Source organism: Urocitellus parryii, chromosome 5, assembly GCF_045843805.1.
Source record: "Urocitellus parryii isolate mUroPar1 chromosome 5, mUroPar1.hap1, whole genome shotgun sequence".
Classification (NCBI taxonomy): Eukaryota; Metazoa; Chordata; class Mammalia; order Rodentia; family Sciuridae; genus Urocitellus; species Urocitellus parryii.
The window spans coordinates 35,688,998-35,705,596 of record NC_135535.1 but is presented as its reverse complement, the minus strand read 5'-3'; the positions used below and the strand labels follow the sequence as shown (position 1 = coordinate 35,705,596).

The 16,599-nt window shown below is 33.4% G+C and overlaps 1 protein-coding gene across 1 annotated transcript in view; it reads left to right on the top strand.

Annotated features, from left to right (window-relative positions):
• Tmtc2 (transmembrane O-mannosyltransferase targeting cadherins 2) overlaps nt 1-16,599 on the top strand; it is a 388,543-nt gene that overhangs the window by 212,228 nt on the left and 159,716 nt on the right. Inside the window, exon 4 of the mRNA XM_026391430.2 lies at nt 11,832-11,946. Coding sequence (XP_026247215.1) covers nt 11,832-11,946 — 115 coding nt within the window. The remainder of the gene's footprint in view (nt 1-11,831; nt 11,947-16,599) is intronic.

The following is a 16,599-nucleotide window of genomic DNA, read 5'->3' as shown; positions in this document are numbered from 1 at the left end:
GATGTTTTCTGCTTTATCCATTGACTTAATTTCCTTGAGCTTTACAAATAAGCTTTAGTAGTTTTCAGTATCACAAAGACTTCATCGGTTTTGGAATCATCCGAATATTTTCTAAGGAAGACTTCAAGTCACGTTCACTTTAGTGGCTGAGACTGAATAGATTGTCCATGTTTATGTATATATTGAAAATAAATTTAAAGTAGAAATGAGTTTCTGGGCTTGTATAATGAAAACATTAGCATATTAATTACTGATTTTGTACAAACCCATGTATTCTGCATTTTTCTGATTGCCAGTCACAGTGATATATTTAAGATTACTTTTGCTCTTGAAATGCTATTATTTGGAAGGAACAATACAGGACTTAAAAATCTCTTGTTGTTACTCTTTAGGACAATGATTTTGAGATACATCAAAGGCAGTTGATGCAGTCACTGAAGCAGTTCAAGTGCTATACCTCTTCTTTCTGTGATACAGCTCCAGCGTAAGAAGGCTGTATAGTGCTTTGGTCAGAGGACTGCTATACTTTGGTGTGGCTGTTTCTCATTCTCAGCTCATTCTGAACTTGAGTTTGGAGTATATATTTATTTTTGAGGTTTCAAGTTGAAAGGAAAAGCTTAATGAAGTATATCCTAATCCCAGTTCTGAATATTTAGTAGGAAAATATGGCTTCTCATGGATTTTAGTCATCTTGACTTGTAAATTTTCTGAATAACAACATTATTTAAGGCTCAATGGATGGAATATATGGACTTAAATTTCTAAGATCACACAGTTATATTTAGTAATATTAATTAATAATAGAACTATGTATCCAGTCGATGTTTTTGGTGGGGGAAAAAGATACTTTTATGGTCTTTGGATATTCCCTGTTAGGATTTAATCTAGTTAAGTCTGCAGCTACAGAAGAGTGAGCCGTGATGTAATAATATGATTTTGGTACATTGACCCCTCTTATGTTGATACATTTCCTGAGTTTTTCCTATTTATCTTACTTAGTCATGTATATACTATCTTTCTTTTGCTGCCTGGAAGCAGAAATTTCTGAGTTGTATATTTAAGACTGTTAAGTAGGTAATATCCTTCCTCATTTTAATATTACATTTTCAATTCATGTAAAAATGTCTTATTTTCAAGTATTTGCTGTTGTGTCTTTCAAGAATTTTTGAAACTCTGATCCTTTATCACCAAAGAAGCCAAAGAAAATTAACCTTCCTTTTTTCAATTGTTAATAGTTCAAAGTACAGAAGGCAACCTTTAAAATAATCGTTGCCCAAGATTTTGCTTACAGTAAAGATATTTGACTTTTTTTAGAAATCTCATAATATAGTTATTTATAAATATTATTCTAATCCAAACTTGTATTTTTCTCCTTAACATACATATTTAATCTTGAAATATAGATTTCTGCTTGTTATTTCTTTTATAATCCCCTTTTCTCTAGAATCAGCTCCACTTTTGCACTGTTTAACAGTAGCTCCTGAGTTGTTCAGTTACTGCCAAAAATTAGTATATGAAAATTAACACAGGGTGTAGAAATAGTACTAAGATGCACTATAGTTGTGTCTTAGAAGCAGACCTTTAAAAAATTAGGTTTATTTTCAGTTTTAAAATTGGTTTCTAGAGTACATTTAATATTGCTTTAGTTTGTGGTTTTGTTGGCATGGGTTTAATTGACAATGTAATTCTCAGTAACGTACTCCAAAATACCGAATAGATGTGGTACATTATAAAATTGTATATCTCACTAATTATGCATTTTATGTATAATAATCTGTTCATGAGATACATCTTTTATATAGTAGTGGACTTCTCAGTGTTAGAGGTCTATTATCTAATTTAATCCCAGTGAACACAGAGTTTAGTTTAAGCAAGCATCATTACATCCATTTGACAGATGAGAAATGAGCAGAGTCAGGATGCTTACTGAAAAACAAAAGGGTAATACTTCATTAGTAATACCTGTTATTTTCCTCATACTATATTATCACAAACTCTCTGAACCTGAGGTTGATCGTTGATGTAGTGAGTACATAAATACCATCTTGTGGGATAGTATAGGTGATATATACTATCCCACAAGATGGTATTTAGTATAGGTAGTATGTTTAGCCCAGGATTTGACCCACATTATATATTTACCAAATTATTGCTTTTACTATTGCTAATGAAAATAATGATTAAGTATACCCAAATTTTACTTGAGTATACCCAAATCTAGTTGGTGGCAAGACTAGTACTAAACTCAGGTTTTGGACCTTTTATCTAATGTTTCTGCATCAAAGTTTCTTTACTGGTACATGGTAGAAAACTAACCTGGGGCCTAGGTGGCAGGGACTCGCCCAAGTAATGGCAGGATCCACTGTGAGATAAAGTAATCTATGGGACACTGGATTATAAAATAACAAATGGAAATTTGGGATAAATCGGATGTCCCTTTTTCTCTCTGGAGTAGTTTAGAAATCATAATACAATTATCCTGGAACTCATGGCCTTTGTATAGGTTCTTCATCTTTTAGACCTGAACCAAACTCAAATGATCCCCAATATCATAGAAGCAAACTATAAGGGCTCCTTTGAAATACTTCTGTTTCAAATATGAACTCACTCAGAGAAAACTCAAATACTCTTTAGAATTTACCATCAATTTGTAGGTACTAGGTGAATGACTTTCATGGATTGTGAGATCAGCCATATATAAGGACTTTCTAAAAGGCCTTTCCTGTATTGGTATGGATATTATAAAATAGGATCAATATTTATGGAATTGTGTATATTCACCAAATATTTTTTTAACTACTTTTTAAATGGGTGATTAGCTAAAAAAAAAAAAGCAGGGCTGGAGGTGGGGGTTCTTTGCATGAGTTGAGGTGATCCTCAATCTCGGTGCTCCCAAATTCTTGCCCCTTGGCCAGTCATTATATTTAAAAAGGCAGTTATATTAACTATATATATTACTAGGGCTACTTCATCAAAAACTTTACAGAGAGCACATTGCTCATAGGGATAGAGCAGGTATGTTTTGATGGACAGGCCCAGGGAAAAATTGTACATAGATGAAACGTCAATGAATGAAGGCAAATACAGGCCAAACCGTGTATCAGTTACTCTAATTGTACTGGTAGCAGACCTGGCTGTGGGTGTAGAGATGGTTTATAGTCATAAAATTAGAAATATAGCAGACTTTGTAGATGAGGAATTGCTGAGGAAGACCCCCTAGATATATTAAAGCAAAGACATAGATCATACATGTGAATATTACAATATGCATGTAGATGTTTTAGCAAGTAATCGTATTGTCAAGATGAACAGTGTTGTTATTGAAATACTCTATTTTATCTTTTGAATTTTAATGCTGTCTTCTTCACCAGGAATAAATTTAATTTTGGGTCCACTTGAAGTAATCAAAGATAGCAAAAACAAGAGAATAACTTCATATTGTAACATTTTAAATTAGAATTACATATACAATTATAGAATAGGTGTTCTGGGTATCAATGCTACCTGATATTTAAATCATAGCCACTTCTTCCACTTATTTTTTTCAACTAGAACTCTTATTTACCTATTTAACATGATATTCTTTTTTGTGATAATCCAATTGCTTTAGGGAAAACAAATTCCTGTAGGCTTAGAAGGGCTCCTATTTCTCTGGAATAATATGAAGTGATTATCAGATAATTAGTATAAAGCTGAGACTACATATGTTGACCACCCCCATCAGAGTTTTTATTAATAGATGGAGTAAAAAAGCATTCTGATTAAACACAGAGATATTCTCTCTGTCTCTGTTATGTTCATATAAATTCCATGCAGTGAAGTGGCTCTTTTCCCCCCCCTGGGTCCCTAGGGATTAAATTTGGGGCCACTCAACCACTAACCCACATCTCCAACCCTATTTTTTTGTATTTTATTTAGAGATAGGGTCTCACTGAGTTGCTTAGCACCCTGCTTTTGCTGAGGCTGGCTTTGAACTCTCCTTCTCTTGTCTCAGCCTCCTAAACCACTGGGATTACAGGCTTGCACACTGCAACCAGTTTCCTTTGCTTTCTTTAATCCCTCTCCATTGAGACTGGAAAATTTAGCACAATTAACCTTTATATTAAAATTAATTTATTTGAATTATAGTTTTGGCAAGGCCATTGGTGGAATATGTACTCCATAGTGCTTGAAACTAAGGGCGTTATACAGAGAGACACAAGCCTGTCTTTCAGCTTGTTTAAATGTTTTTTGAGTCTTACTTTGCTTCTCTGAGGTATCCTTCCTCCTCCAGTACTAAGGGGGTGGTAAGATACTGCTATAAAAATTCATAAAGAACTGTATATATACAAAATTTAACCTAAAATTGGTCTTTAATTGGAATAGAAGTAATTCTTACTAGATATATTAGGCACAAATAAATTAGTTATTTAATATCTTTTGCAGCATGCCTGACACAGGTTCCTGGCAAAATGCGAATTTTTACCCTTTTTGGTAATAGCATTCTGATTCTTTATAAGTAACTCAAAGTTGGGGAAAGTGAACTTTAGGATTTATCTTCTTATTTATGCAATTAAATACTTCAATTTTGGCAGATCTTTACATACTAGTTAAGAATTTGATAGCAGGATTAAAGATAAAAGATTAACATTCTAAGATAAATTATAGCTAAAAGCAAGAGTTTAAGATAAGAGTCTTTACATATTTTGGTATTTATTTATTTTACTACTGAAATGAATATGCTTATCTGATAGCCTAAAGAGGCATGTTTACTCATGTAGACCTGAATAGTAAGTAGCTAAAAATGAAATATTAATATTAAGCAATATGTTTTTAGCTGATTTTTCACAGAGCAATACTATATGGCAAATCATGAGAAAATTGTTATAATTTTTATAATAAATGGTATATGCATAATTTCTTCAAATTTTAAATATAAAAATAAAAAAACCCTTGAAATGTAGGTCAGATTTCCACATATTGATTTTTTTTTTTGCTGTGAAATTGCAATAGTTACTTCATAGAAGTTTGATTTTAGTCTATAAACTTAAAAAGTTTCATGTCTTTGGATGAGGATTGTGGAAAACATTGGAAGTACTTATTGACACAGATCACTTAGCATTTCCAGAGGGACTGCATATTTGATTTTCTCTTTGGAACAAGTTTTACAGGATGTGAATATTTAATTGTTTCTCTACTTTTCAAAGAATATAAAATAGACCGTGGCAGATTGTGGACTAAAGTACAAGAGGAGCTTTCATTGTGAATTAAGGTCAAGTTTCTTAGTAAGTGGATACCTTTTAGATGTTGTTGAATATCTGTGTGAAGGGTTCTTGAGGTGTAAGAGTGATTCCTACTTCACTTTCTGGTTTCTTAATAGAAGAGTTTTTTTTTTTTTTTTAATCAGAGTACATTTGCTAGGATTTATTTAGTTATGTGTAGAAGTGCCTTTTTGCCTTCCCTTACTTTTCTTGTGGATGTTTAGCCTAGGAAGGAAGTCTTAAATTTATTAAACAATGCTTGTTCTGTCTCTCCCACATCCTCACAGCACCAAAATCATTGTACCTGTATCTTAAGCCCCTACCTAGCATGTTGGACACCTGTGAGCAATAGCTGTTTGTTGACCATAGGTTGAATATGTTCTGTTTCCATTGTGTTAACAGGAAAAATGTGACCTTTAAAACTAATCTCAAAGAAATGGAAAACAGTATATTTTTGATATAAACTTTTCTCTGGCCTGGAAAATATATTTTGAATATGGGCACCAGATAGCTTATTTTGTTGTGGTTAGGTTTTATTTACTCCTAGAAGCTCTGAAAGGATGACTCATTTGAATACTTTTATTTTGTCTTCATATTGTACTTTAGTTCCTAAATTACATATGGAAACATACTGAGTACTATAGTATATTATTCTATTTTGAGTTCAAACTAAATATTAGGAAGGTAAGGTGGCTCTACCTCTACATTCAGATACCTGAGAACAAATCTGGATCCCCTTTTTCATTAACTGTTACCTGGTGAGCTAATCTTCAGTTTTCTCCTCAGTAAATGGGATATTAATATACCTCAGATGTTTTTATTAGGCTAAATAAGTTTAGATCACTTTCAAGTATATAGCAATCTTTAAATAAATATAAGCACTACTATTATTAGTTGTTATAACATTTTATTTTCCCTTTTTCTTTATTTGTTCACTTCAATTATCACAGTGTGTTTTTTTGTTTGTTTGTTTTGTTTTTGTTTGTTTTTTCAAGTACTGGGTATTCAACCCAGGGGTGCTTAACCATTGAGCCATATTTTATTTTTTATTTTGAGGCATGGTCTCACTAAATTGCTTAGGGATTTGCTCAATTGCTGAGGCTGGCTTTGATTTAGTAGCTGGGATTAGAAGTTTGTGTCACCATGCCCTGCTCAGTTATCATACTGTGGCAAGGAAGGCCCATAAGATTGTGTAGTTGCCTCTCTAAAATTAGCCCAGTTTTTTATAAAATTCACTTGTATAATAAGAAGTAGATGTGAACTCTGAGTATTCGGAAACTGTATGGTATTCATCCATACTTTATTAAAATATAGACTTTTAAAACACTGATAACAATTTTAGGCTTTATCACAATTTGAGGGGGAAGAATTTTAAGCATTTTATTCCAATAAAACTACACCTCTGAAAATCCATTGCATGGAATTATCACATCGATAAAATGTATGGACTTAAGTGCAAAAGATATAACATAATAAATATTAATGAAAATGCAAGTCTTTATGTTCAGGTGGTCCAGTATATAAGTATGAAAGTGGAAATTTGAAAATAATCCTGTACATCTGTTTTGAATTGTCTTGGTATAAGAAAAAGTTTGATGTTAAAGCTCTTTATTTCTTAAGTAGGATATAGTATAATTCCATCTCTATTTTAAAAGAATGTGAAGTATGACTTTAATTTTCCATTTCTACTTCTCATTTCCTCCCCCTCCTCCCCCTTTCCTTCCCCACTTTTCCCCCCTAGATCCCAGGTAAGGGGTTAGATTAATTATATTCTTGGTTCATGGTCAATTTTTAGGGTGATCCCTGCCAAGTTTTCTCTTTTATTCATCTCTCTTTTATCTCTGTATCTAACTTCATTTTACCTTTGCATCATAGGCAACTGTTCTAATGCATTTGGATTTGTATTGTTGGATTTACAATGTACACTTAACAAAATATGCACTGATATTTAGGGTGTTAATTTTTAACAATAATTATAAATGTGATTATGTCACAATACATTAGGTTTTTGTTAGTAGGCTTTTACATGCAGTCATGTTACAGTATTTATATGCTGTATGTTGGTTCTTATAACAATTCATGAAGTAGACTGCATATTGTACTCCCAAGGATGGACACATTGATTATTTCCTACTGTCAGCCGACACAAAGACACCTGAAGTAAACACTGTCTTACATGTTCTCATAGGTGAGAATTCTGAGTGGGATATTGCTGGTCCCAGCTTATCTTTGACTTAGTTTTGTTTGTGATTTGACTGAGTACTCTTGGATGGCATATGAAAGTGGAGGTTCCAGGTGGCATAAGGGACAGGCTGTTTCAAGTCACACTGCCAACCACAGTGCTCTGGTTGATTCTTCTACATCGCCGTCAGTTCTTGGCTTCACCTAGTCATTTTTTGCCAAGCTGTGTATAAAAGATATCTTGCTATTTTACTTTGCATTTTGCTGAGTTAATAAGAAATTTTGTGCTATTATGTTAGTTTAAATGCACGGTGCTTATCTGGTTTCCTTTTTTTTGTAGTTTCTAGTTTATTCTTTTTGCTCATTTTCTTCCTAGTGGATTTCTTACCTGTTTCTTGTCGCTTGTAGGAATATCTTTTACTTTTTTCTAAATAGGGTGCTTTCTCTTTTTAAATATTTGAAGTACATTCTCTGAGTGAATTGTGTGTTTTTAACTTTGAAGTGGCAAAGTTATAGGAGCACTTCATTTTGAAGTCTTCAAATTCATCAGTTTTTTACCTTTTGAGTTTTGCTTGGAGTCCTCTTAAGGAGTCTTTTTCCATTCCACGAAGATATTCCCCTACATAGTCTTCTCTTAGCTTTACCTTTTCACGTTTAACTTTGTGAGTATCCGGAATTTACATTTGTATTTGGTGAAAACAGCACTAAAAGTCCAGTTGTATTTTTCTCTTTTGTGTATGGTTAGGATATATTCTTCAAGTCCCTTAATAAACAATGCTAAAATATTACATAATATTTATATATTAATTTACACAAAACCAATGTTTTCATAGTGTAAAATTGTCCCGTCTATGAAACTTGGAATATTTCTCTGTATCTTAGAGGTTTGGCTTGGATATTTTCAAGTAATGAGTCTAGTTAGATTTAAAAATGGACACGATGTGAAAAAGGCACACTGAGTAATTGGCAGGTGAATTATTTAGAAGTAGAATCATCACATAGGCAATTATGGTTCATGTTTTATGTTTTATACTTTAACATTTAATATATAAAATATGTTAAAATTAGCTGGAATTGAGATGGTTTTTTCAGTTCAAGTGTGATATTTTATTTTATCATTGGAATACAAAAAATGAATAGTGTCCATGAAAATAATTGCTATTTAGATGACAGTTAATAGTATTTTTTATTTCTGGTCATATTCTCTGGGATAGCTTTATGCATACGTGAGCTCTACTTTATGTTGGCATTTATTGGTAGCATTGATGAAAAATATCAATCACATTTATATTTGTAAGTCTGGAAACGCTAACTGAAATTTTCCCTCCAAAAGCCAAAAAAAAAAAAATCATGAGACAGTTTTAGTTTTAAGTTTGGCAACTCTTTAATGATTTTAAAATGTGTTTTGATAAACACAACATTGGGGAAAAGTTACCTATGGAAGAAGAAGAGATTTTGAAAAGGAATTTTGATTTTGATTTGAACATGATGAAATCTTGTCATCCTATCAATGCCCTACTACTAAAGCAAAAGCACCGGAAGTAAAACAAATCAGCAGAATTGTTTCTTGCACACACACACTCACACACACAACAGATGAGAGGGAGCAAAGGGCGGGGGGGAGAGAGAGAGAGACAGAGACAGAGAGAATCAGAGAGAGAAAGAACGAGAACATGAACGTTATACCATGGAGAATCCTGAGGTCTCACATGGGTCCAGTTGCAGGATTTTGACTTTGGTCAGGTGATATTCATATCTAAATTAGCCTTATCACTTAACTTTGCTTTATTATTTATAATTCTTACCACTCCCAGAAGTTCTTTCATTCATTTTATTGTACGCATCCTGTCTTCTTCACCCCCTCCACTCCTCTTCCTTTTATCATAGGCTCCAAGTAGGTAAGAGCTTGATTATTTGGTTTCAGTATTATATGCACAAGCCCTAATAAAGTTTCTGGCCCCCCAAAAATGTATTAACAAGTATTATTTAATGATTACATTTGTGAATGAATAAATGAATACAACCAAAGGAGTGGACATTTCTAAATATAGCTGTATTCATGTTGACTACTACCAAGAGCATTACTTAAGATTAATTAAGATACAGATATAGAATAGATCAATTTGCTCCTGTGGACATATGACCTAAAATCTTCAAAGCAAATCATTGCTATATTTTTCCTGCATTTCTATTTTAAGTCTGTTGTTTGGGTGGGGTGGTATTAATATAATGTTTTCTTTTTGCTTAAATTAATATTTGGATGAATTTCTCTGGAGTAATTTCAATGCAAATCAATTTTCATTTGCTAATCCCACAATCAAAGCAGAACTTTGTGGAGGGATGAAGTGGATTGGAAACTCACCTAGGTATCAGAAGTTTCCGTAGAGCCATGCTTTATTAATTTGTTGGGGGAAAGCTAGTATATATAAAATCCATGTAGTGTTACACCTGTTAAGTTTGAAGATAATTATGACATTTTACTATTGTGTTTGCTATATTTTAACTTCCTCTTATGGATTTAGTAGTTCAATTGGACAATATTTTAAATTGCTTTACGTGTGTGTGTGTGTGTGTGTGTGTGTGTGTGAGAGAGAGAGAGAGAGAGAGAGAGAGAGAGAGAAAGAGAGAGAGAAAGAGAGAGAGAAAGAGAGAGAGAGAGAGAGAGAGAGAGAGAGAGAGAGAGAGAGAGAAAGATTGATTGATTGTGGATGGAATCCAGAGGTGCTTTACTACTGAGTTACATCTCCAACTCATTTTTTATTTTTTAATTTTGAGAAAGGGTCTTGCTAAGTGCTGAAGGCCTTGGTAAGTTGGTGAGACTGTCCTTAAACTTGCAATCCTCTATGTGTGGATTTACCTTTCCATTTGAGTATATGATTTTCTATGGATTCATCATTTCAAGGCCTCATCCCTAAGGTGTGAATGTCAGTTTGCAATAAAAGACAAATCATGGTATAAGAATGTCAGATGTAGCGTAGAGTAAATTTGGAAATAGTGAGCCTTGGGTTGGAATTTCTGCTGTAATACCTCAGGATCAACTTGGCAAATTCTTCAGTGCCTCTGAGTCTGCTTCCTCACCCATAGGACAGGCATTAGCTTTATGTACAGGACTCTGTAGAAAGCTTCGTGAGATGACATATATCAAGTGTGGCATGGTGTGTGACATTGTTCGATGTCGGATAATGATCAGTTCAGTGCCTTTCTTGTTTTCCATCAGAAGCATAACTTACCAAATACGAAAGATTAGTATTCTCTGCAGATAATATAAAGACATAAAGACAAAAATCACATTACATTTAGTATTATTTCTATCATCAGTGCTCTATAATTTTAAATTGCAGAGCATCAATCATTATAACATTAATGATAATAGCAAATATTTATCATTTACCATGGTTCAGGCATTGTCTGAAACATCTTACTGTATATTGACTAATTTAATTCCCATCACGAAGCCAATGAGTCACTATGAACCCATTTTCCAGATGAGTGAACCATGGTGCTGGTGTATTAAATTATAGGCATGCAGGCAATTCTGATCCTAAAAGATTCTACACTTTTTAAATGTATTAAAAAGTGATACCCTTTTGTTATTCAGGCATAGTGTATCAAATAAATTTTGATACACATAAATTTTTCTTCTTGTCTTCATCTTCCCAATGGGGGAAGAGTTTATTTTCAAGAATCAATACCCATCTCCTTGAGGGGAGAAATGACTTTTAGTATTGAGAAACTATAATTAGATGGGGAGAAAATTAAGGGCACACAGAAAACAAATGATTTTCAACATGATTACGTGTGGGGAAAGATTTTTCCCTACAGTGAACTCATTTGTTGGAAGGGTATAAAGAAACATTATATCTGAACACACCATCTATACTTCACTGTTTTAAGAAGGGTAATGTTTTACTGATACGTTCTGATGCCTATTGAGTATCTTTCTAACTTTGATCTTGTTTAGATTTTTTTGCTTTTCATCTTTAGATCTTTTATGGCATTTATCAGTTTTTTCATACTAGAATGAAATCTTTGTTTATTTTAAGATGATTTCTTACCGTTTCTAGCCCAATAAGTATACAGTACTTTCAGACCATGAAGACCCCTGCGGAAACTTGAAAGAGCATGAAGTCTTTGTAGGTGATCTTAAGATAACATTGTTGTTGGCCTTATGATGAACTGTATATGTCTATCAGCTTTGAGACATAATAATTGCTTTAATTATTTTTAAGCTTTGATTACATTTAATCTCCTGGCTTGGTGAAATGTTGGAGTATAAGGGAAATAAATTTTACTTCTTAAAATATTTTATGCAGGTTTTTGTCTCCCCGTAGTACTTCCTGATGGCCTGATATTATGTTATGTGTAATTGGATTGACGCTTAGCCTGAATGCTTCTTTTTCTTCTTGCCAGCATGGGGTAACCTTGGAAATGTTCTGAAGAGTCAGAGCAAAATTTCTGAAGCTGAAAGCGCCTATAGAAATGCTTTGTACTACCGCAGCAACATGGCTGACATGCTTTATAATTTGTGAGTATGACTCGCTTTCTCTGATTGGGTTCATTTTTGAAACCTGTGGTGAGAGGGACTATTGATTTAACTGCTGGAAACAGAGATGGTGATAGCTGTTTTTTCTGAAATAGTCTTTTCATTAATCATGCCTCTGAGACTCATAGGTGGATAGTATTTGTGATTTCTTTGTTGGGAGCCACATCATCTGTATTCATGAGTATTGATATATTATGGCTGAGGTTTTTTGAAGTAGTATACCATATTATAACCTAAGAGTTGGTTTAAATGCTTATAGTTTTTCACAGAGTTTGTTTGTTCCCTTAATACTGAGATGGGTATTAGGGCTCATAAAATAAGTCTTTATGTTTGATACTTGTACCAAAAAAAAAAAAAATGGTGAAAATCAACACCTTTTTATTGAACTTAGTTTTCTCTCTCTTATCCACAGTCACAGGTTATTAATAATGATGGCTTTCTTCATCGTTAAGAAATTGCGCATGTCAAAGTATATACAGAATGTTTGCTTTGCCAGAGAGTTAATGAAAAAGAACATGGTTGTGGTAATGGTGGTTCTTTTTCCTCTTCCTCATCTTCTTCTTCTTCTTTTTTTTTTTTTTTTTTTGGTCTTTGAAGGTACTCATGATTATCAGCAAGATTTGGATAATGGGGTAATTTAGAATATCTGTACATTGAATTAGAAATATCCCTATGATTAATTTGTTGTTGTTGTTGTTGTTTGACTGAAGGTCCTAGGAGCTATTCAGAAGTTTGAGCTGGTAAATCCAAACTAAACTCAAGTCCTTGTTTGGCCTCTTATCTTTATGAGAACATTTTGTTTGTTTGTAATAGAAATCTAGCTTAAACTTGCTTAGACACAAAAGAGAATTTATGAACTCCCATAACTGGGAACTCTTGGGGTTGTCTAGATGCAGACACGGTTAAGTCCCAGTGCTTGATGATGTTCTGGGAATTTGCCCCAATTTTGTGGCTCTGGTTTTGTCCGGCTTTGTTCCATTCTCTGTGCTGCTCTATCTGTAGGGATGACAAGGGGGCTCCTGCACCTTTATTTGTGTTACCTCCTGATTCTTCTCAGTCTTGGAAGATAAGATAACTTTTTTTGTTGGTTTTGAGGTCTGTATTAATCCTGCAAAAAATTCTCTGAGTGACTCTCCTGGGGTCCCGAATGTTCTCTTGCATGAAACACTGGGCAGTGTGGGAGGGACTGAGAGAAACCTCCTTTGAGAGCTTTTCAGAGTTGGTAGGGGCAGAACAGATGTCTACCCACTTGCGTTTAATGAACTCAACATAATATTGACAGTATAAAAAATTTGTAAACTTTAATTTTTGATAGGTATTTATACTCTGGCTACCTAATCTTTCATACTGGTTAACTCTAAAAGTACTGAAATTAAATAAATAAATAAATAAATAAAGTCCAAATAGGAAAAGTTCTAGTTATTTGAGGGAAGGCAGAAGGGATGGTTCATTTCATTTTCTGTTCATACATTTACCCTGTCTTTAAATTTCTACTCTCTGATGGTGGGATCTCAGCCGAGGGGCTGATTGTATGAATTAAGTTAGCAGATGTGCTTTGTGCTTTATTTCACACTGTTTAATTTTTCCTTTGTTACCTGAAATTCCTTCACACAGAGCAAACTCTTTCCATTTTGCATCATCCCTTCCACCCACTCAGCTGTGTTTCATGCATCACCAGATTTATTACCATCCTCTTTCCTGAAGTATTCGAATGAAAATATCAAATTAGGCTTCTGCGTACATACACTCATGTGTTGATTAATAACTATTATACCATGACAAAGGCCCATATCAGTTTACTACACTTACACACATGTTCTTTATATAGGAACAGTTTTTTTTTTAATCTTAAAATAATATCAAAGTGTCTCTTGCTTTGCAATATTGAGTATCAGTTTTCTGATATCTATTCTCCATACACTTTCAGGGAAAAAAAAAAGAAAGGTGAAAATCAACACCTTTTTATTGAACTTGGTTTTCTCTCTCTTATCCACAGTCACAGGTTAACTTAAAAATAAAATAAAATAAATTGGGAATGCTGGGGATGGAACCCAGAGTTTGGTACATGAATGGTTAGTGCTCTGACATCCTCATCCCCAACAACCACTGGTTAAAAAATTACCTACCTGTGGGTGGTACCTATTGTGTAGGAGGTTAAAGGAAAAGGATTTCTGTTTATTCATTTTTATGCTTCTTTCTTTCTTTCTTTCTTTCTGATGAAGAAATAGTTACTCACATGATCAATTTTACCCCCTTAATTGTAGTCAGTGGAATGTGTCATTAGGGCCACATATAGTTCTAATATATTTTTTCCAATATAATAGATTTCTTTCTTTCTCTCATGCTAGGAATTGAACCGAAGGCCTACTACATGCTAGGAAAGGACCATCCCACTCATCTGCATCTCCAACCCTCCTTTATCTATCTATCTATCTATCTATTTATATTTAGAGACAACGTCTTGTTAAGTTCTCCAGGTTGGACTTGAACTTGTGTTCCTCTTGCCTCAGCCCCCCAAGTCTCTGGGATTACAGACATTTACCACCATGCCTAGTTCATCCATATTTCTTCTTTACTACAATCATAAGTTTATTCCATTAGATAATACCACTTCATATGTAACTTAAAATCTTCATCTGACAACCTCATGGATCTCTATATAAACTATGAAAGCATATGGATACTGTTACCCAATCCCTACTGAAAAATACCTGATGAAGAAATAGTTACTAACATGATCAATTTTACCCCCTTAATTATAGTCAGTGGAATGTGTCATTAGGGCCACATATAGTTCTAATGTATTTTTTCCAATATAATAGGTTTCTAAGTCACACATAATTGTCAGCTTAAATAGAAGAGGCTTAAATTTCCCTGAAAAACTGTTAGCAGTAATTCAGAAGTATTGAGTTATGTAACCTATATGGTTGACAGAATTCTGATACTCAGTTTTTATCTTCCAATGTATGTCTGATTCCATGATTTTAAATCAAATATTAATAAAATGAACAAAGATAAATCTTCTATAACTTCCAATATTAATAAGTTTGGTATTATATGTTCCTTGGAACAATTTTTTTTCTTTTTTGTTTATATTGGTAGACAGTTTAGAAATTATTAAACAAATTAACAGTTTTGCTTTTAAGATGTACATGCTATTTCCATTACATAATTTGATGTACAGAAATTATTCTATGTTCTGTTTCAATTCCTAAAATGAATTTGCATTGCTCAGTCATTCTAGTAAACTTAACCTGATAATTCTCCTTTGTGGCTATATGAAACATTACTTACTTTTCTTATGATCATTTACACTTATGTCTCCTAAAGATGTTTTGTGAAAGCAGCTTGAAACTGATAAACATACTTATAATAATTGGTACAAAATACTTATATTTCTTAATGAAATTTGGAAGCTTTTTGGAATCCTAGTTTCTGTTGATGTCTTAATTTTGATCAGTAACCTAGAATTTTGGAACATATTTAGCATTCATAAGCCTATTTGCTTTGAAAATTATTGTAAAAGTTTTATAAGAAATCTTTATGGGAAAAATAATCTGAAGGCATGTGTCATCATTTCACTTTAAGGCAGTATGATCACTAAAACGAGGCACCCCATGACTGGCCAGACAGGGGAATTCTAGGTCAGAGATGATCCTCGGATTGATTCCTATATTTTGTTTTTATGTTTCTATTTTAAAGATATCATTAGCACTTCTTATTAAGTATATCTGAACATTTTGGGTGAGGAGGAAGGAAAATATAGGTGATTTGGAAAACAAGTAAGCAGTGTGGAAATTTTATATTCTTTTACAGGATGATAATAATTTGAGGAAAGTTTTTTGTTGTTGTTAGAAATGATATCAGATTATATCTGAGAGGTGCATACAAAGGATTGTAATCCCTATTTATATAATACTGGAATAATTTTAATCTTTTTTGTTCCTTTGATAGCAATTTATTTATTTACTTGGTACTAGTAATTGAGCCCAGGGGTGATTTGCAACTGAGCTACGTTTCTAGTCCTCTTTATTTTTTATCTTGAGTCTTGCATAGTTGCCTAGGCTGGCCTCCAACGTGTGATCCTCCTGCCTCAGCCTTCCAAGTCACTGAAATTATAAGTGTGCACTTCTGTGGCCTGCCTGGCAATTGCTTTAATGGCATTAACTAGTTGTGTTAATACTAGTTAATACTAGAGTATTGTGCCCAATACTCTTCTTAATTCTTTCCATGGTATCCCAGTTTGATTTCTAATGAAGCCTACATAATGAGGAAGCCAAGGTTCAGAGTTACTTTGTATAAGGTCACACAAATAGTGTGTATAGGGACCATTGTTTAAACCTAAGATGCTCTGATTCTCTACCCATGCAAAAACTTGTATTTCTGCTCAAATGAGCAGAAACCTCAATGAGCAAGGCACAGTGGCACATGACTGTAAGTCCCTTTGCTCAGTTACTTGAGGAGGACCATAAGTTTGAGGATAGTATGAACAATTTAGTGAGATCCTGTCTGAAGATTTAAAAATTAGTAAAAAGGGCTGTAAATGAAATTTGGTGGTAGAGTATCCCTGTATTTAATCCCTGGTATCACAAAAACAGAACAGAAGACAACAAAACAAAATATCCAAACTCTTCA